Genomic DNA, 22,613 nt, shown 5'->3' with positions numbered 1-22,613 from the left:
AGCATCAAAGCTGGCATCACCTCTCATATATAATTCTGCCATTTCAGGGACCATAGGTCGGACTTTCTTGAGCAGCACCATATCTACAGCTTTAGTTAGTATTAATCTAAGTTAGTTGTGTATATGATGTTGTATATGTACACTAAAAAATTGAATATTAAAACAATGTACCCTTAAAAAGTAGTCATGAATATTAAACAAATTTTGGGGTCCAGGCCCTAGTTCAAAAATAACTAAGCCTTTTCTAAATTACCTGACTTTTTGATTCTTAGCTCATACTCCACAAAAGGCCATGGTCTTTTCACTTCTGTTATAAACACATTTTAATCATTTTCAAAATTTACAAATAATCAATGAGTAAATTAAACTTTTAAATTCTAATTTTCGACATTTATAGTTTACTTTACCAGCATTAGAAGAAATGATTCTTGAAAACATATAAGAAGGTAGTCCACATTTACACATTGTAAGATGATGTATTGAAATTCCCATTATTTACATATGATCTTTTTGCAACCCCGGTTGATATTTTCTCTCCGTGATGTAGAAAAGCAGATCGAATTAGCCCAAAAGATTTAACAAAAGATCTCCTCATCTTCATTCCAGTACTTTGATGTTGATTTAAAAAGCTGTAAACTTCAGGGGTGGGTCTCAAGAATCCTGAACAACATCTGGTTCTCAGAACAATTGGTAACAAAAGTACAAAGATAATTAGGAATAAGGAATATATTCGATGACAAAACATTTGATATGTAACTACTAACTTGTTGACTTAAATTGAAAGCTTTTCATGTATTAAATAAGCGAAAAATTGTACAGTTCAAATTCGAATTTTCCATATTTCATATGCTTGAACTAAGGAATTTCAGTTTAGGGTATGATAATGATTTTCTGAGATTTAATTTGACTCATTTTATGAACCTTCCATCTTAATCCAACTCTAATACCTTAACCTTAGTCCATCACCCTTAGAAGAACATCAATTTGAAACAATAATCAAGTAAGAAAACCATTGCAATCACATAAATCACTGTACACTGCGTGACGAATGAACCAATCACCTTGACAGACGTCTCAGTTCTCATAATCCTCTTCCAACAAATGTTTCCTTTTCCATCGTCTCTTATGTGTTTCCTGTCTTTAGGCCGAAAATCAACGAAATCAGAAAACGAAAAAGAGGATACTGCAATCATAAACCGTAAATCAACATGTGAACATTTTCAGAATTAATATGTGAAAAAATAGATAGATGAACTAAAAGATCAAATGGATTTTCACTAATTTGTTTACCCATCATCTTCGCCGCCACCCAGTACCACCCCTAACCGTCGATATCAACCACATGTTACCACCTCCATAAATCTTCAACATTCACCCCTGTTCACGCACACAAAGACCAAGAAACCCCACCACCATAGCCAATACCCTCAAAGCAGAAGAAAACATTACCTTCAACTCGTTCTAAATCAGCGACAAAGAAGGAACATTTGCAAAGAAAATCAGAAAAGAAGAGATTAAATTGAAGAACGGTAATCTTCATTGATGGTCAATTTCAACTTTCAATGAATCATCTACTCATTACCTGGAAAAGAAACGATCCATCCATTATTATTGTACCAGAAGGTGTTGTCATGCTAATCAAATGGATTTGAAGCATCATAAGGAGAAATTGATTTATGGAAATCGACGTTTTGTTCCATGGTAGTGGGTTGAGGCGGATGAAAATGGAGAATAAGAACCGAACATGGGGAGATTAACAACGGAAAACCAGGGGGAGATGATGAAGAAAGAGACGTCTATGATTTGGAGAAAAGGAAGATGATAGAAGGATCGGGAAGTAATACCCTAACCACAGTGGTCACCTGAGGAACAGTACCCTGGTCAGGTACTGTCCAGGGGGAAAACGATAATATATATATATTAATAATAATATAAAAGAAGTGACACACAAAGCAATATAGAGGGACCGGAAATGTAATTCAAGGGACGAAACATGGACAAAAGAGGCGACGTTTACTGTTTTTTTTCTTCACAACTTTAATATATATATAATTAAATTAGGCATAAGAAAAATCAGCTCTTCCTTGTAAACCATTGGCGAGTTTACACTTTTCAGTGGATTCGCTATGAAACAAAATACGGAATAATGCGATTGGGTCCACGTAGGCCCCTGATTAACAACCATTAACCTCCGAAACCTTAACAGGTGTCCGCCGGAATCTATGTTTCCACCGTCCCAGCAAGTAGCAACCCGGTCAATGGTCATCATCAATATACATCCCATCTGGACATAAAAAATCGACCACTGATTCTGACCTTTTAATTAAAAAAGGTTTCCACAACAGAATCAATTAATCAAACAAACAAAAGTAGAACTCACAATCAAGCCATCAGTAATTTGAAGTCGATGCCGAATACAATGGGCTAACCCCACCAACTCCACCAATCACCATCGTAGATTTTCCCAACCTCTCCCTATAAACATTTTGCAAATCGGGTTCTTCGCTTCTTGTAATACAGCCATGACTGACAAGAGAAAACATCCGGAGGTGGGCACAAGTCCGACGACGCCTTTGGAGTTCAAAGTTCTGTCATCTACAGGCATAATAAAGTGTGATATGGGTCAGGGTCGGATCGGACTTGGTATACTTGCCGCCCTTGAAAATATTCCGGCCAAGAAGTCCAATTTCAGATGCCGGAACCCAATGGGAAATGAAGCGGGTAGTTTGGAAGAAGAGAATACAATAGTTACTCATCATAAACCAGACAAATCGTATACAAAAGCTCACATTGAAATCAGAGAACAACCCTCCATTTTTGACATATCACCTGCAAGGTTTGGTGACGATGGTATGAAGATGCGTACGCCTTCTGAATTTCTGAGTTCATGTCATCTATGCAACAAAAGACTCAACGACAGAGACATATACATGTACAGGTAAAACCAAATCCTCTGGTTTTGTTTTCCACAGTTCCCAATAATTCAAATAGCATCATGATGATGATGATGATATTGATGGTTTCTGAAACAGGGGAGAGAAAGCTTTTTGTAGCCCAGAATGTAGGAGCAGACAGATAGGGATGGATGAAAGACGAGAGAAACACTGTAGCTCACATGCATCTTCGACTCCTTCAAATGCCACAAGCCCTCCTCACGTGTTGTTTTCTACCGGAATTTTTGCAATTTAGTCAACATACGAATCATATTTTCCAAATATATGTAAAAATTTGGAACATCACCATGTTGAAGATTTCTGAAAACTAAATCTAATTCCATTGTTTAGATAAGAAAACCCACAAAACTAATGTTACATGTATCCATCCATATACATCCTCAAAAGGTTATACAACAAATGCAAAAACAAGAATCCCAATCATTAATCTAATAAAATCTCTTAAACCATTGAAAACAAAAAACAGAGCATCGTCCTATCTGATCTTTGTGTTATTACTGGTAATACATAGGGGCCTGTGTAGCACCAATTCCTGGGTAACCACCATCATACACTGCACCATTGCTAGCACCACCACCCATCTGCATCAGACCCGCCATTTTACCAAGAGCCAATTGTCTTTCATATGCTGTAACGTCCATCATATTTCCGGCCACCATTGGTGGTGGCAGAGGGGTGGAGCTGCTTCCTGGTGGCGTGGGTTTGCTACCCCATGAACACTGTGTCTCACAGAAAGATAGAAATCAGATCTCATATAAATTTCCATCGAGATGTTTCTTTCCATGAACACAAGTCGAACAGGGGGTATTATGGTAATTTCAGAAAAACAAATATATATATATATATATATACCTTAAGTGGCTTGCCATAGAGATATCGGGCATTTCCTAATTGAATAGCACGAGCTGCTTCAGCGTGTGAAGTGTATCTTATGAAACCAAAACCTTTGTCTCGTTGAATTCTGACATCTTCAATAACACCAGCACCAAGAGCGTGGAAATGACAATGGAGATCACCTGACGTAACCTAAAGTAAAAGAAAAAGAGTACATTACATTTTTGATCCCCAATTATAGCTGATTTTTGCAATTTCGGTCCCAAAAAGATTTCTCCTTGCAATTTTAGTCCTCGTTATTTTGATTCATGCATTCATTTCCATCTAAATTGAAATGAAAAAGAATTGCCAACCTCTGGAGCCAGATTGCCAACATAGACAGTTGTATACTGAGGATTATTTTCTGGAGCATCTTCATTAGTCTTTTCTTGACCATCATCTGCACATTAAATAAAATGTTAGAATGGATAATCATATAACAATATGATAAATTGATAACATAACATCCATATTTTGGCTTATAAAAATCATGAAATATTGTGTATGAATTTTCACCTGATGTTCCATTTGTCAACTCAACAACACTTTTGGTATCTGACCTCGGTTTGTCATCCGATCCACCACCTTTTGCTGCCCAGTTGCATCGAATTTGCCTACTTCCAAGCCACTTTCCTACAAAAAACATTAAATGTTACAAAATAGTTATATTTTTAATAAAACAGGTTTATATGAATGAAGTAAGCCAACAGTACACTTTTAAAATCCTCACCATTCAAATCATTGATTGCAGTCTGGGCATCCTGTCAAAGACAAATGAGAAGAAAGGGTAGTTAGCACGTTTAAGGTGACACAAGGGTGAGGGGTAATATAGTAATTTTACTTACCTGTTGGTTACGAAATGAAACAAATCCAAATCCCCTTGATCGCCCAGTTTTCTGATCCCACATAACCCTTGCATCACTTACCAACATAAAAAGAGAAAATAAAAAATATTGTTTATCACGTTTTGATTTCAGTTTAATAAAAAAGAAACTTTGGCTTACGAGCATGTCGTGTACACAGAGAAGCAAGAAAACAATGTGGCATCAGTAACTTCAGGGCTAAGGTCACCAACAAATATGTTAAAGTGGCCTGAAAAACCAACACAAAAATGAAATATCTCATGATGAACCAAATTAATTTGCAGATTAACATTATGTTAATTGTTAACAACAAACCTGATGTATCTTCTCTCTGGCTACTTGCGTATGCCCAATTAACTTTAATAGGCTGCCCAAACCTGCAAACATATGTTATCATAATCAATTCATAATGATTGATAAGTCAAGAAGAGATTTGTTGATGTTTCTACTTACAGATGCCTTCCATTAAGTGTCACAATAGCAAGAGCAGCAAAACGCCGATCAAAGTAATCAACGAACCCATATGATGACTGAAATCCAAGTAAATGAGTTTTATAAACGATTAAACAATTGGAAAATTGATGAATCGATCATACATTCTCTTTTCTAATGAGCTTGCATCCTTCAAGAGCACCAGTGCTTGAAAAAATTTCTTGAAGTAGGGGTTCTGTGACCTGTGGGTGGATGTTCCCCACATACCTATATCGAATCAGATAATTATAAATGTCAAAATTAAATTGGAATGATCATTGACAGAAGATAAGAATTGAAAAGGGGAAAAATGAAAGATGCTCACACACTGCGACATGTAGCTGAATCAAAACCAGGAGGTAAATTTCCACTCAAGATAGGCTCTATCTGCAGATACCATAAATTATTTGTTGATTGATAGTGATTGGTGAACCAATTATATCTGATGTTTAATACAAGTAAATTATGTTTTTAACTTTTTGTGTTTTTGTAATAAAGTGCATAGTCTTTTTTTTAATAAACAAGTCGATTCAATTCACAAGAACTTCAAATGAAACTGTACTGATTCGGGTTCAAACAGCTAGCTAGCATACTAAATGTATCAAATTATGATATTTTCACAGCTGGTGATGCAAGTTTCGCAAAAGGGCAAATAGCAGGAATAAAGTTTTTTTTATGTTCATGTGACTGGACCTTTTTCACCGGAACAAGAATCCGACCGATGTCTGTAGATTCGACACCCAGAAGGAAAGGCAACACCTTTTGAGACGTAAACTGAAATTAGAAGACAAGAAAACGAGAAAGATGAAATGAAATTACCTGGGGATGGGCTAAGAGACCTGGGTGATAGAGGGATTGCTGCATCAGTGCTTGTTGTTGTCTTATCCTCTGATGCTGCTGCTGCTGCATCATCTTCTGATTGAAATAGATATAGTGTGTGTATGTAGGAGATAGAGAATGAAGTTAGGGTTTTGTTTCACCAAGAAACAAGAGAAAGTGAAAGAAAAAAATTAGAAAGAAAAAAAAAAGGAAAAAAAGAAAGAAAGAAAAGAAAAGAAAAAGCCTGGAGACAAAGAGTAGAAGAAGATTGTCGAAATAAAAGGCAAGGGAGATGGTGGTTATTATGTCTGTCAGATCTTCCATTCTGCATACGTATTCGTGAATTATTTTGTGTCCCATTGTTTCTCCACCGTTGGATTTCTCTTTGTTCAAACACAACAAATCCTTTATTTTATATTCTTGAAGATTTTAGAATAAGTTATTATTAAAAAAATAAATAATTTTTATAAATTGTTCATATATTTTAGAAAATTTCACAGATTAGTTTCTAAATTTTTTTTTATATGAATGGTCCTGAAAGTTTCAGTTCCTGATTGATCTTGATTTTTATACCATTATATATTTTTTTATTTAACTACAGTTTAAATTAATCTTTATATTATTATTATTATTAAATTATAAATAAGTCAATAACCCCATCATAATCACCCCTCCCTTTTCCTATCTTTTCTTCCACCGTCCACCACCACCACTATAGTAAAATACCACATGTCACCGCTATACTCTTCTTATTGCTTTTAGAATATAATTTACTCAAAACCCAAAAATTAACCATATGAAACTAGATATTATGAAACAGACTTTAAACAAATTTAATACAATTAACTCGTTACCTGCTTTTGTTTTAAAATTCAAAAAACCGTAATTTAGTGTTGGTTTATGTGGAGAACATGAGATCAAATACACAAAAAGAAATAGTAGTGGGTGAGGATAATGTGATATACAAGATGGGCCTTTCCAACATCAAGGGAGTCATGGAGTGCAGGAATGGGTTGGAATGGAAGAATTATGGGAGGTACGGCAGTACCTCCAAGGAACCATACCTTGATTCCTTGAACCATCCCTTCTTGAGTGGGCTAAGAGTAGTGGGTTGAGTGGCTTTATACCGTAATTATGCAATAATCATTTGTACATTATGCATTTATATTTGTACTGTAATTATTTTGTTTGTTTTTAAAAGTAGTTTTATAAGTTTTTAAATATTTTACAAATTAGTTTTGTATGATTTTTAATTATTTTGTGTTAATTTTAAAATTAAATATTAAGGGAGGAGGGAGTCGTTCCCTCCCAACCCATCGAACCCACTGTCACATCAATTTTTCTCTTTTATTTTTCTTCATCTTTCCGAACCCACAACACACGGAAATCCTATCTTTTTGAACCCACTCAACCCACTCAATTAAAAAAAATACAAAACAACTAAGGTACAAATTTTAAAACACATGGTACAAGAGAAAATAAGAAAGAGAAAGTAGAGAGAGATGATGAAGTGAGTTGGTGAAACCAATCAACCCACTCGTTGAAGCGGGAATGGTACCGTCAATAACTCTATTGCTAATTAAGATTTTACATTTGATTGTTTTGTATTTTTTTTTAATTGAGTGGGTTGAGTGGGTTCAAAAAGATAGGATTTCCGTGTGTTGTGGGTTCAGAAAGATGAAGAAAAATAAAAGAGAAAAAGTGATGTGGCAGTGGGTTCAGTGGGTTGAGAAGGAATGACTCCATCCTCCCTAAGTGGGTTAGAAAAGATACAGTTTTCTTGTGGGTTGAAAAAAAAAACTTAGTTGTTTTGTATTTTTTTTAATTGAGTGGGTTCAGAAAGATAGGATTTCCGTGTGTTGTGGGTTGGGAAAGATGAAGAAAAATAAAAGAGAAAAATTGATGTGCAGTGGGTTCGGTGGGTTGGGAGGGAATGAGCTCAAGAAAGGGTCAAAAGAACAACAAAAGTAGGCAGCCAAACAGTTTTCATTTCTTTGGTTTTTAGAAATAATGATCCAAATATATCTCATATCTTTGAGGTTAGGGAAGGTTCATGAAATTCATGTTTGTTATCAATCTTCGAAACAAAAACAACCTGCAAATCAAAACTCATTGTGTAGCTTTTATTGATCTTTTTCGATTTCACTTTTCAATTATGTGTTCATCTTATTCAATATCGCCCCTGCATATCATCTTCAATTTCTTTTTGATTTGTATTACTTTCTTCGATTTCTCCCTTGACCGGAAAACCCTTGCGTAAAAGTCAAAGAAGAATAATGAGATATGGAGCGGGTTTTAGAGCAGGAATAAAAAAGAATAACGAGGTCTGGAGCAGTGGCTTCTCTGATGATCAGCGTTCGTTCGTCTTTTAGGGAGTTATTTATTGCATAATCGAAGGGAGAAAAGGAAAGACATGGATGTGGGTTGAGGGTAGTTACCGAAGAATGAGAGAAATGGTAAGGGTTTATCGACGGCGACTAGGGGGTGGGTTTTAATGATTGAGGGGCAAAAGTCTTTTTTGGAAAAGTTACAAAAAGTCAGGTTTTCCTAACTTTTCCAAAAAGTCAATTTTCCTTATATCCAAAATCCAAAAGTAGTTTTTAAAATGTTTTTACCAAACATTTTTTACATTTTATCTTCTCCAAAAAAAACTTTTGTCTCTCAAAAAGACAAGTCAAACACCCCTAGGTTTTGTCATAGGTGGGTTTTAATGATTGAGGGGCTAATCAACAGGAGGAATTGAAGGAGGGGTGGGGCCTTCTTCTACTTTGTTTGTATTTTGTGTTTGTGAGATTGAGCAACACAAGTAGAAAGAAAGGATAGTGGGTTTATTTAATTTTTCAAAATAAAATTAGTTTAAACATATATATTAAATAAAAAATGGTATAAAAATCATTTTACATGGGTTAGGCCTAACTACATCATAAAATTAAAGCATATGTACCATTTGTTTCAAAAAATAAATTTAGGGATTGAACTTGTGATTTTTATAAAGAACATGAACTATTTATGTAATTTTGTCTAAAAAAATCTTTGTAAAATTCATTAGAAAAACATGAATTGGAGTCCTTTTTTTTGCCGATTTCTTTTAAATGAGGTGGACATAAGCACGTTACAAAGTTTATTTCGGTGTTTTTTAGTGATATGATAATTGATATTAACAAAATAAACTTATATTCGTGTCATTGTTATCATTATTATTAAAGCCATAGACACCCCTTCCCTTCGCTCGTTACAACTATACAAGCTTTGATTTTTACCCTAAGGATGGTTGAATTTCTACCCATTTATCTTTGATAAAAGCCATTCTCTTTCCCTATCCCTTTCACCTTCGATGTGTCAAAACCCGCTTTGAGACAAAATCATTTCCCCATACCCATTTATATGTATGTACTTAAGGACCATCACCACCACCCTTACCCATATCCCCTTTAATTCTCCGTACATGAACAAATCAAAAGAGATATTGTGTTAGCATTGTATGTTGTACGCTCCGACTGTTAATACAAAGTACATCCAAAAACTTTTATTTTTATAACATGAATCATACCAAATTCGGTGTACAATTGTATCACAAATCAGTACAAATAGTTATCAAGAGGATCTTACAATAACCACGTGTAAGAATCCAAGTCGGACGTTACTAACTTCACTTCTTTATACAAGTTTACATGAACCTGAAAGGCACACATAACAAAACGGTAAGCTATAATAAACTTAGTGGGTAACCATATCAAAAAGATATAAATTAGTTACAAAACTAAATATATATATCATTACATTCTCAACACTATAATCCTAATGTGTCTTCCAAATATTCAATACACACGTACGACATTACCAACACCAAATTTGCCATTTATTATTCATAATAGACTTGCAGTCGAGCAAGCTACTATCAGTTCCAATTAATCTCTCTTCAGTAGTAATCAATACTTCATATACTGCAAACTCATCCAACCAACATTTATCTTACTAACATTACAACCATTCAAACGTTCACTACAACATTTTTTCGCGAGTATAATATTTTGGCCACCAAGGCTACTATTAACTTATAATTCTCCAATGATAATATTACAATCACCAAGGATATTATCATAATATAATGCTAACATACAAAAATCTATACATCACCATAACCCTGTAGTGTTACGGTCACCGAGACTACCACTAACAACTAATCTCAATATAGTGGTGTTACAATCACCAATACCACCACTAAATTAGTCCAAGATATTATAGTCACCAAGATTATCATGACTAACAATATTCATGTATATTGGTATTTCTAGCACCAAGCATACAACTACAATCAACACTTGCACCAAAGATAATACAATAGTAATTACAATACTAAGCATACCACTAACAACTGATTCCCACGTAGTGGTAATTATAGCTCCAATCATACCACTAATTCTCTTCAAAAAAATCTAGAAGTATAGCATTACAGACACTAAGTCCACCATTGAACTGTATTCCTTGAATTATGGTATTACAGTCACCCAGATTGCCATATATTTACTAATCATATGCACGTAACGTTATAAACACCAAGTTCGTCATTGTCTTGCATTCCTTAATTGATGGTATTACAGCCACCCAGGCTACCACCTCTTTCTAATAACTATCAATAAGTATAGTGTTACATACATCTAGTCCCCATTGACTTGTATTATTCAAATAATAGTATTACAGTCACCTAGACGACCATCAATTTTAGACATATAGACTCACAGTACAGTATCGTTCTTATTATAATTTCATCAAGGTGTAACATCCCCCTCTGACACGTATCACAATATTGTCCACTTTGGGCTTCCGGCATGAAAACTTCATAAAGGGTAACCCATCTCTAGATTTCTCTTGTCCGAGCAGGCTTAAATGCAGAGTTCTTATGGGATCTGTTCTCTCACGACTTTAAAATGGTTTGTGATAGGGAAGGTATCCATGTAACGCCCTATTCTGAATCGTTTCCTAATGCGGGGTAGTGACTGAAGATCAGGTATCATCAGGCTTATGGCCTTTGAGGAAAAGAGATTTAGACCCATTTGGGTGTGGGTAATGTAAATTAGATGATCCGGGAGTTCGGTTTGTGTTTCGGAGCCAAAGGGTATATCGGTAAAGTGTTAGTTTGGGCTTTTATGGAAATTGGATTTTAGTTCAGGAAGTTTTAATGTAACATCCCAAAATACGACCCAAAATTTTTTTGTTTTAATATTACTAAAATCACATCATCCAATGTCATACATACTAAGAACCATAGAGTGACTAACTCAAAAGTCAAGTAATTGTGTCAAAACAAATACTGTATCAATCATATCGAAATATCTGAATAAAACTCCCAGGATAAAACTAAAGTTGTGGTGTGTGCCATGCCATCATCCCGGGCTCTTCCCCTTACTTGCGGAAGTACCTGAAACCAAAAACTGAAACCGTAAGCACAAAGCTTAGTGAGTTCCCCAAACTACCACATACCATACAATGACATGTAAGCAAATACTGGGCCCCGCCCACTGCATCGGGCCCCGCCCGGCATCGGACCGAAATCCGGAACTAGCTTTAGGCCCCACCTACTTCATCGGGCCCCGCCCGGCATCGGACCGAAGTCCGGAACTAACCTGGGCCCCGCCCACTACATCGGGCCTCGCCCGGCATCGGACCGAAGTCCGGAACTAGCTTGGTCCCCGCCCACTACATCGGGCCCCGCCCGGCATCGGACCGAAGTCCGGAACTAACTGAGCATAGCATAGCATAATCATAACTACTGGCATAAACACATATACTGCATACTGCATCGGACCGAAGTCCGGAACTCATATCACAAAAACATGCTTGAATCACAAAGACATCAAGCACACTGAACTACTGCATCAGACCGAAGTCTGGAACTACTGCTAACTAAACGGGCTGGCATTGTGGCCGTAGACCCGTTTCTACTGGAAGGAAACTCACCTCGTAAGCTGGACGCTGAAAAAGCTACTCGGGAACTGTCTGCTGCTGCTCCGGTATCTCCCCGGCTACAATTCCCATAAATATACTCAATCAAATACTTATAACTAAACTGAGGTTGAAATGACTATTTTACCCCCGGTCAAAGTCAACTTCCAGTTGACCGGACTATCCGAGTTGGGCCGTCAACTCGCCGAGTCCCTTTCATCTGTTCTAGTCCTCTACTCGCTTCTACTCGTCGAGTTTGGCGAGGACTCGACGAGTTCTTCTTCGAAACATAAATCGAGTCTAACTTCATCCGACTCGCCGAGTTATATGAACACTCGTCGAGCCTGAAGAACAACTCGCCGAGTTGAAGAACAACTCGCCGAGTCCCAAGCATGCTATTACTATATAGTCGATTCTAATCGATTTCAGTGCTTCCAAATCATAGATCTAGGCTCTTAGGGTTGGTTTTACATGTAAAGTTTCCAACTTTACGTGCATGCATGAAGAAATGAGGCTAGAACATCAAAATAAGCTAAGAATGGGGTCTTAAGGTTTGGAACTCGACCTTGGGTGCATAAAGGCAGCTACTTTGAGCTCCTACAGCTCAAATATACTCAGATCTACGATCCATTTCCTTATAGGAGTCCCAATCTCGAGTTTGGATCCAAAAAGTCCCAAAAAGAAGCACATCTAAGCATACAAGACTATCAAATGGAAATGACAAGCAAGGTACAAGCTTTAGTACCAGAATGTGAGGCTGATGATCAAGAGACTCTGGATCTTCTTCTTCTCCTTTGGATCCTTCCTTCTTTCTTTCTCTTCCAAAACCTCCAAACTAGCACAAACACACTCAAGCTCAACAATGGGGGCTAGGGTTTACAGGGGAAATGCTCTAAAGGTGCTGGAGGCTGGGGTGGGAGGCTATAATGACGTTTATATAGGGTACAAACCCTTGAAATTAGGGCTTCATCCAGACAGGCAGACTCGCCGAGTCCCTTCATATGGACTCGCCGAGTAGCCAACTTAAAATGCGTGAACATCCCGTCTCTACTCGACGAGTTGGGCTACATACTCGTCGAGTACCACTTAAGAAATGAAACTTACTTTATTTAGATTACATACCAGAAATGGGGCGTTACAACTCTCCCCCACTTATCTTAGATTTCGTCCTTGAAGTCTGCTGCTGCTGAATCTGTAAACAGCTCTGGATAATGCTCCCTCATTTCCTTCTCGGTCTCCCATGTCCACTCCGAACCCTTTCGGTGCTGCCACTGCACCTTCACTAACTGAACCACCTTGTTCCTCAAGGTCTTCTTCTTCCGATCCAAGATCGCAACTGGTCTCTCGATATAATTCAGGCTGTTATCAACCTGAATATCCTCCAAGGGTACAACCGCTGACTCGTCCACCAAACACTTCCTCAACTGAGAAACATGGAAAGTGTTGTGGATCTGGCTAAGCTCTGCTGGAAGATCCAACCGATAGGCGACCCGACCTACTCGGGCCAAAACCCTAAAAGGACCAATGAACCAGGGGCCCAGCTTGCCCCTCTTTCGGAACCTGATAACACCCTTCCAGGGTGATACCTTCAGGAGGACCATATCGCCCACCTGAAACTCCAAATCCGAATGCCTCCTGTAGGCGTAACTCTTCTGCCGACTCTGCGCAGTCTGCAGTCTGCTACGGACCTGTTGGATCAACTTTGTGGTCTTGAGTACCACAGCTGTACTCCCCATGACTCGTTGACTGACCTCACCCCAACAGATTGGGGTCCTGCACTTCCTCCCGTAGAGCATCTCGAAGGGAGGTCGGTCTATACTGGAGTGGTAGCTGTTGTTATATGAAAACTCCGCTAACGGAAGATACGTATCCCAACTGCCACCGAAATCTAGTACACATGCCCGAAGCATGTCCTCGAGGGTCTGAATCGTCCTCTCGCTCTGTCCATCCGTCTGAGGGTGGAAAGTGGTGCTGAAGTGGAGACGAGTACCCATCTCGTCATGAAACCACTTCCAAAATCGGGAAGTAAACCGGACATCTCGGTCTGACACCACCGAGACAGGCACTCCATGTCATGCCACTACCTCGCGCACATAAATATCAGCTAGCTTCTCGGCCGATATACTCTCCTGAATCGGTATGAAATGCACGCTCTTGGTCAGCAGATCCACTATGACCCAAATCGAATCAACTCCACGTGCGGTCCTGGGAAGCTTAGTGATGAAATCCATGGTGATATCCTCCCATTTCCACACGGGAATGTCTAACGGCTGCATCTTGTCGTGGGGTCTCTGATGCTCCGCCTTGACCTTCCTGCAGGTCAGGCATTTCTCCACGTACCAAGCTACGTCCCGCTTCATGCAGGGCCACCAATAGTCGGGTCGAAGATCTCTGTACATCTTCGTCACCCCTGGATGGATGGAAAACCGAGACTTGTGGGCCTCATCCATCAGTACCTGCCGTACTCCTCCCCAGTACGGTACCCAAACTCTCCCATGAAGGGTCAACAATCCTCGACTGTCATAGTCAAAGGAAGCTACTCGGCCCACAATCCTCTCACACTTCTGTCTCTCCTCCTTCAGGCCCTCAACCTGTGCCTCTCTCATCTGCTCCGACATTGGAGTAATCATCGTCATCCTCAGACAAATATCCCTGATTGGGGCGGCTACCGCCTTGCGGCTCAAGGCGTCGGCCACTACGTTGGCCTTGCCCGGATGATAAAGGATCTCACAATCGTAGTCCTTTATCACATCTAACCATCGGCGCTGCCTCATGTTCAGACTCGGCTGATCCATGAGGTACCTTAAACTCTTGTGATCCATGTAAATGATACAGCAGACCCCATAGAGGTAATGTCTCCAAATCTTGAGGGCAAACACTACTGCCCCCAACTCTAATTCATGCGTCGGATAGTTAGCCCTGTGAGGCTTCAACTGTCTAGAGGCGTAAGCTATCACATGCCCTCGCTGCATCAACACTGCTCCCATACCTGTGATCGAAGCATCACAGTAGACTACAAAATCCTCTACTCCTTCTGGCAGGGTGAGAATCGGCGCCTCGCACAATCTCTGCCTGAGGGTCTCAAATGCTGCCTGCTGCTCAGGCCCCCAGCGAAACACCACCGACTTCTTGGTCAGTCGGGTGAGCGGAACTGCTATCTTGGAGAAATCCTGAATGAATCTCCTGTAGTACCCTGTTAATCCTAGGAAGCTCCGAATCTCAGTTGGAGATCTCGGGACCTCCCACTGCATCACAGCCTCTATCTTGGCCGGATCCACTAGTATACCCTTCTGGTTGACGAGGTGTCCAAGGAACTGCACCTCGCGCAACCAGAATTCGCACTTGGAGAACTTCGTGAAAAGTCTCTCCCTCCTCAGCGTCTCTAGCACCTCTCTCAGGTGCTCTTCATGCTGCTCCTGAGTCTTGGAATAAACCAAGATGTCATCAATGAACACTATCACAGACCGATTCAGCATCGGTCTGCATACGCGGTTCATGAGATCCATGAACGCGGCTGGAGCGTTGGTGAGCCCGAACGGCATCACCACAAACTCATAATGACCATAGCGGGTCCTAAAAGCGGTCTTCTGCACATCCTCATCCCTGACCCACATCTGGTGATATCCTGACCGTAGATCAATCTTGGAGAACCAAGATGCTCCCTGAAGCTGGTCAAACAAGTCGTCTATCCTCGGAAGTGGGTAACGGTTCTTCACCGTTACCTTGTTCAACTCCCGGTAATCTATGCACATACGGTGCGACCCATCCTTCTTCCTCACGAAAAGGATTGGGGCTCCCCATGGTGAACTACTCGGCCTGATGAAACCCTTGTCGAGCAGCTCCTGCAGCTGCGTAGACAACTCCTGCATCTCTGGAGGAGCCAACCGATACGGTGCTTTGGCTATCGGAGCCGCACCCGGAACCAGGTCAATCCGAAAACTCGACCTGTCTCTCCGGAGGTATTCCAGGCAAATCCTCTGGGAATACGTCCGGGTACTCTCGTACTACTGGCACATCGTCAACTGTCGCCTTACCCTTCTCCCGGGCATCTATGACATAGGCGAATTACCCTGCGCAACCCTGTTGAACGTAGCGCCTCGCTCTCGCTGCTGAACACAGTATCGGTCCGCACTGTGGCCTCTCGCCCTGAATCACTAACTCTCCCCCACTGGGAGTGCGAATCCTCACTAACTGCAGCTCACAATCAATCACTGCCCCATTGGGGCTCAGGCAATCCATACCCACTATAACCTTATTCCCTCGTAGGGGAATGGGAACCAAGTCCACTGAAAACTGCTCATCGAATAACTGCAGCGAACACGCCCTATGAACTCTCGCGACCCTGACGGTCCTGTCATCAGCTATCTCAACCTCTAGTGGGCAATCCAGCTCCCCCAGAGCTCTGTTAAACCTCTTGCTAAGCGCAAGAGACACAAATGATCGGGTAGCCCCCGAGTCAAACAATACTGTAGCTGAAATGCCGTTCACTAAGAACGACCCTATATGAAAACATATAACCATGAGAAACGATCAATATCAATAAGGAGATAAAAGGAAAATATATACCTGTCACCACATCAGGAGTCGCTCGCGCCTCCTCTGCTGTCATCTGGAAAGCTCTACTCTTCGCCACTGGCACCTCACCCCGGCCCTGACGACCGTCTGTAATCCTCAAAGACGCAGGGGCAGGTGCTGCCACCTTCCTTGCTGCTGCTAAACTCAGGCACTGGGACCTTTTATGTCCCCTCTGATTGCAATGGAAGCAAATCAGATCAGCTGCTGCGGTGGCGGTAGTAGTAGCTGTACAGTCTCTGCTCATATGCCCAGTCCGGCCGCACTTAAAGCAACCGGGACTCCCTGCCTTGCACACCCCATCGTGCACTCTCCCACACTTGCCACACCGACTATGGCTCTGCTGTCCTCTAGGTCTGTGATCCGATACCTTGGGCTTTTTGCCCGAACTCCTTGTGCCAGATACTGCCTCTGGCTTCCTCTTCTTCTCCATCTCTAAATCTATCTCTCTCTCACGAGCCCTCGCAATCATATCATCCAGCGTTTTACAGCTGGACCGGCTCACAAACTGGCGGATATCACTCAGCAACATCTCATGATAACGGGCCTTCTTCATTTCCTCATCAGCTGCATACTGAGGAACGAGAAGAGCCCTCTCCCTGAACTTGGCGGTAATCTCCGCCACTGTCTCTGAAGTCTGAGTGAGATCCTGAAACTCCCTGGCTAACTGCTGCACCTCAATAACCGGTGCAAACCCGGCTCTGAACCTGGTAGTAAAATCAACCCAAGTCATGGCATCAAGCGCTGCGTCATCCCCGATGACATGTCCGACCTCCTCCCACCAATCTCGTGCCCTGTCCTTCAGAAGACAGAATGCTAGTCTGATCTTGTCCCCCTCGGGACATCTGCTGGTGCGGGAAGCGTTGGCAACATCAGCCAACCATCTGGTACTCGCTATGGGGTCCCGCGCCCCATGATAATCTGGAGCTCCACAAGCCCGAAACTCCCTGAAAGTGAGTATGCGCGACCCCATCATAGCCGCCACCTCAGCACGGAAGGTGCTCAACCTCTCGTCCATCAGCTCTAAAATACCCTCCTTGATCGAACCGAAGATCACAGGAGTCTGCTCAAGTATAGTGCGAGTAATCTCTGAAGAGAGAAACTCCCTCGTCTGCTCGTCCAACTGCCCGGCCTCCGGGCCTGATCTTGATCCCTCCCCGGCACCTGAACTGCCGACTGCTAGTCTAGGGCGTAAAACCACCATTCTAAAAACACATCATGACAAACGTCAGAAACACTGATATATCTCAAGGGATCGCTACTACTACCAGTTTCCTGGTCTCATCTGAGCTTTCCTTGGTTCAAGTACGGATCCTCTGCTTTCAGTAGTACGGGCCCATACTACCTTCCACATCTATCCGTACTTTCCTCAAGTACTGCCTCGACTCCACCAAGCCACTTCTACTGCTACTGATCTCTGCTACTCTCATCCTAGGCTTGCCCTAGGGAAATCTCTAACTCCACCCAATCCAGTCCTCAGCTGCTGAAGGCCTCCTTGTAATGCCAATTAGCCATCACCTGAATACCATCACATGTGACGAGGCTCAGATAATCCTTCGAGTAAAAGACTCGTCCCTACAACGGTTAGACTCAAACGAGAGCTGCGCAATAGGGCCAAATCCAGCACTCTGAGATTATTCAACCCTGATCACATGTGACATGACGTATTCACCTAATGGTTAACTCCCATCACTCCGAGTCCTACAAAGCATGAAGCAAGCAGCATTCGGACACAGGAAACTACTCAAGCAAATCTATCCTCATAACAAGAAACTGTACTAGCATACAATGCTAAGCTCATACTATCAGGCATAACCTAAACAGGCTATCCTACTGCTGTCTACTCAATACTGGCATGCAATTCTCATAAAGCTGAAACACATATAGCAGGCACATAAGGCATCCTCCTAGATCCTTAGTCCTATTCTAGCATGTTGTTCTACTGAAACTGGAACTGATATACATAACATAAACTTGTATGGGTAATTTGGGAGTACTTATTTGAGCTCGGCTGATCGCATGCACCACACCCTTTTCCTTTTCTCAAAACCTGTTTTCTTTTTAAGTTTCTTTTTCAAAAATTTCTTTCGAAAACATTTTTCTTTTGAAAAATCTTTTACCGTTTCCTTAGTTTGAGTCCAGTCATACCCGAAAGTGTGCCTGAATCCCTCAAACCAAGGCTCTGATCCCAACTTGTAACATCCCAAAATACGACCCAAAATTTTTTTGTTTTAATATTACTAAAATCACATCATCCAATGTCATACATACTAAGAACCATAGAGTGAGTAACTCAAAAGTCAAGTAATTGTGTCAAAACAAATACTGTATCAATCAAATCGAAATATCTGAATAAAACTCCCAGGATAAAACTGAAGCTGTGGTGTGTGCCATGCCATCATCCCGAGCTCTTCCTCTTACTGGCGGAAGTACCTGAAACCAAAAACTGAAACCGTAAGCACAAAGCTTAGTGAGTTCCCCAAACTACCACATACCATACAATGACATGTAAGCAAATACTAGGCCTCGCCCACTGCATCGGGCCCCGCTCGGCATCGGACCGAAATCCGGAACTAGCTTTGGGCCCCGCCCACTTCATCGGGCCCCGCCCGGCATCAGACCGAAGTCCGGAACAAACTGAGCATAGCATTGCATAATCATAACTACTGGCATAAACACATATACTGCATACTGCATCAGACCGAAGTCTGGAACTCATATCACAAAAACATGCTTGAATCACAAAGACATCAAGCACACTGAACTACTGCATCAGACCGAAGTCTGGAACTACTGCTAACTAAAAGGGCCGCCATTGTGGCCGTAGACCCGTTCCTACTGGAAGGAAACTCACCTCGTAAGTTGGATGCTGAAAAAGCTACTCGGGAACTGTCTGTTGCTGCTCCGGTATCTCCCCGGCTACAATTCCCATAAATATACTCAATCAAATACTTATAACTAAACTGAGGGTGAAATGACTATTTTACCCCCGGTCAAAGTCAACTTCCTGGTCAAAGTCAACTTCCAGTTGACCGGACTCGCCGAGTTGGGCCGTCAACTCGTTGAGTCCCTTTCATCCGTTCTAGTCCTCTACTCGTCGAGTTTGGCGAAGACTCGACGAGTTCTTCTTCGAAACATAAATCGAGTCTAACTTCATCCGACTCGCCGAGTTATATGAACACTCGTCGAGCCTGAAGAACAACTCGCCGAGTTGAAGAACAACTCGCCGAGTCCCAAGCATGCTATTACTATAAAGTCGATTCTAATCGATTTCAGTGCTTCCAAATCATAGATCTAGGCTCTTAGGGTTGGTTTTACACGTAAAGTTTCCAACTTTACGTGCATGCATGAAGAAATGAGGCTAGAACATCAAAATAAGCTAAGAATGGGGTCTTAAGGTTTGGAACTCGACCTTGGGTGCATAAAGGCAGCTACTTTGAGCTCCTACAGCTCAAATATACTCAGATCTACGATCCATTTCCTTATAGGAGTCCCAATCTCGAGTTTGGATCCAAAAAGTCCCAAAAAGAAGCACATCTAAGCATACAAGACTATCAAATGGAAATAACAAGCAAGGTACAAGCTTTAGTACCAGAATGTGAGGCTGATGATCAAGAGACTCTGGATCTTCTTCTTCTCCTTTGGATCCTTCCTTCTTTCTTTCTCTTCCAAAACCTCCAAACTAGCACAAACACACTCAAGCTCAACAATGGGGGCTAGGGTTTACAGGGGAAATGCTCTAAAGGTGCTGGAGGCTGGGGTGGGAGGCTATAATGACGTTTATATAGGGTACAAACCCTTGAAATTAGGGCTTCATCCAGACAGGCAGACTCGCCGAGTCCCTTCATATGGACTCGCCGAGTAGCCAACTTAAAATGCGTGAACATCCCGTCTCTACTCGACGAGTTGGGCTACAGACTCGTCGAGTACCACTTAAGAAATGTAACTTACTTTATTTAGATTACATACCAGAAATGGGGCGTTACATTTGTGGCACATTTTGGTCTCTATGGTTTGCCTGTATGAGAATGAGTTTGATCCAGGAGTATGGTCCCTAGATATGGACGTTTTAGGCGTCTCAAATGCATAAACATGCAATCTTGATGGATGATATCAACCTATGCATGTGTATTAGCTCCTTTGTTGAAGTTGTAAAGTTAGAACTTGGATTTGGGACCCTTTGAGCCATGCAAAAGCTCGAAGTTAACGACTTTACGTATTAAGGCATGATTTGGAACAAGTTCTGAGTATTAGACGCTTTGGCTTAAGGGATTAAGACCTTTTCTAAGTGGATTGTGAGCAGGGTGCGTACGTGGGGCGTACTTTTGCAAGGTGAGCTTTCCTCATTGTACTTTTGGGTCGAAAGAACCAAGGTCGGCCCATTGGATTGTTATCCTGGTTTATCGCATGTTGGTATGTTGTAGTGATATGTTAGATATGTATCCTGGTATATAGGATGATGTTATGCTTAGTGATTTGTAAGATCTGTCTGATTGTCTGTTGACTGGTTATATGTATGCTTATCTGTTATGTATATGTCGACATGGTTTATGTGTGGTTGGGTTGAGGCGGACCAATGTAGACTAAAGGCCAAGAAACCCAGGGCGTCCCAAATAGACTGCAGGCCCGAGAGGCATAGCAGTCAGGCTGAAGGGTCGGAGAACGTTCCAGATAGGCTGAATGTAACATCCCAAATTTCAAGACCAAAAATTTCATTTTTGATATAACAATTTAGAAATCATTTATAAGAAACATAATTGAGTCATTTCATTTCATAAATCCATAATTCTCATGTCTCAAAATCATATCATAAAAATAGTAACAATGTCAGAGTACAATCCCAAGAAATCTCATAATGCGGAAATCCTGCGTGTGTGTGATGTGCCGCTACCGCGCCGACTCTTTCCCCTTCGCTGAGGAGGTACCTGAAACAAAACTGAAAGCTGTAAGCACGAAGCTTAGTGAGTTCCCCCATCATACCACATACCACATAATGCCTATCCATCGGTATCTTTCAACCGGTATCTGTCTAGCATAACTGGGTGCTGGGCTCCCCTTCGGTATCTTTCAACCGGTAACCGGGAACCAACCTCCCCTTTGGTATCTTTCAACCGGTAACCGGGAGCTAACCTCCCCTTCGGTATCTTTCAACCGGTAACCGGGAGCTAACCTCCCCTTCGGTATCTTTCAACCGGTAACCGGGAGCTAACCTCCCCTTCGGTATCTTTCAACCGGTAACTGGGGACTATTTCACCCCTACCACTATCACATGATAACATATCATAAGCATATTGTTCGCATTGTAACATATCATGATCATACTGCTAGGCATGCATGGGTACTATCTACCCCTTCGGTATCTTTCAACCGGTAACTAGGGCTATATCACTCCTACCACTACTAACATATATTTCATAGCATCCTAGCACATAAAGCATATCAGATAACCACATCAGATAATTATCATAAAGACAATCATCTAACAAACAACTCCTACTAGTGGGCCGACATTGTGGTCGTAGACCTACTCCTACTGGAAGATAACTCACCTCACTGTCGCGTAGTGTCTGCACTAATCTCGGTGTGGAAATCGAATCTCCCCGACTTCTCAATCCCTACACGACAACTCTTCTAAGTTATCAACTCATACTCGTAACCCCTACAAGGGTCACTTAATCCCAGTCAATGTCCAAGTCAAATCCATGGTCAACGTCAACTTTTGGTCAAAGTCAACATCTGGTTGACTCGACTCGCCGAGTTGGCCCGCCAACTCGTCGAGTCCCCATAATCACAAAATGTCTTAATCCCGTCCCTACCCTTCGAGTCTAGCGAGAGCTCGACGAGTTCGCCTTCAACAACACATTGGACAAATCTTCAACCGACTCGCCGAGTTCGTTCTTGAACTCGCCGAGTTCATCTTCATCCATAAGAAGATGTTCAGTGTAACAACGTAAATTTTCAAAATGATTTTTCATTTTTAAATCATACTTTCAATCACACGATAATCACAAAACATAATGTATCCATTGTGTCATAACTAAACATGTCCCAGAATCTCAAAACATAATCTCTATGAGTATGTACGGATCATGCCGGCGCCTTCCCGCGATCCTCGCTA

The 22,613-nt window shown here is 41.4% G+C and overlaps 2 protein-coding genes across 2 annotated transcripts; one reads left to right on the top strand and one right to left on the bottom strand.

The window, feature by feature from the left end:
• Positions 1-2,354: 2,354 nt before the first annotated feature.
• LOC145132081 (FCS-Like Zinc finger 14-like) lies at positions 2,355-3,293 on the top strand. The gene is made up of 2 exons (XM_079066734.1): positions 2,355-2,938; positions 3,033-3,293. The coding sequence occupies exons 1-2, from the start codon at positions 2,523-2,525 to the stop codon at positions 3,187-3,189; spliced, it is 573 nt and encodes a 190-aa protein (XP_078922860.1). The 5' UTR covers positions 2,355-2,522; the 3' UTR covers positions 3,190-3,293.
• On the bottom strand, positions 3,252-6,254 carry LOC145132080 (oligouridylate-binding protein 1-like). Its single transcript, XM_079066733.1, has 12 exons — positions 5,981-6,254; positions 5,487-5,548; positions 5,287-5,389; positions 5,144-5,220; positions 5,006-5,067; positions 4,832-4,919; positions 4,673-4,748; positions 4,558-4,588; positions 4,344-4,460; positions 4,142-4,227; positions 3,807-3,980; positions 3,252-3,673 (listed from the first exon to the last, which is right to left on the bottom strand). Exons 1-12 carry the CDS (start codon positions 6,071-6,073, stop codon positions 3,449-3,451), a joined length of 1,194 nt encoding a protein of 397 aa, XP_078922859.1. The 5' UTR covers positions 6,074-6,254; the 3' UTR covers positions 3,252-3,448.
• Between the last annotated feature and the right edge of the window lie 16,359 nt (positions 6,255-22,613).

The sequence above is a fragment of the Lactuca virosa genome, chromosome 8, assembly GCF_052849685.1.
Source record: "Lactuca virosa cultivar CGN04683 chromosome 8, Lactuca_virosa_CGN04683_v6, whole genome shotgun sequence".
NCBI lineage: Eukaryota > Viridiplantae > Streptophyta > Magnoliopsida > Asterales > Asteraceae > Lactuca > Lactuca virosa.
This window is presented reverse-complemented; position numbering and strand designations above follow the sequence as displayed.

Excerpts from the sequence above, each read along its gene's own strand:
- LOC145132081 (XM_079066734.1), top strand. The coding sequence starts at position 2,523 with ATGACTGACAAGAGAAAACATCCGGAGGTGGGCACAAGTCCGACGACG. Across the intron at positions 2,939-3,032 it reads AGAGACATATACATGTACAG|GGGAGAGAAAGCTTTTTGTA; the intron begins GTAAAACCAAAT and ends TTTCTGAAACAG.
- LOC145132080 (XM_079066733.1), bottom strand. The coding sequence starts at position 6,073 with ATGATGCAGCAGCAGCAGCATCAGAGGATAAGACAACAACAAGCACTG. Across the intron at positions 5,549-5,980 it reads GTCTCTTAGCCCATCCCCAG|ATAGAGCCTATCTTGAGTGG; the intron begins GTAATTTCATTT and ends TGGTATCTGCAG. Across the intron at positions 3,981-4,141 it reads TTGGCAATCTGGCTCCAGAG|GTTACGTCAGGTGATCTCCA; the intron begins GTTGGCAATTCT and ends CTTTTACTTTAG.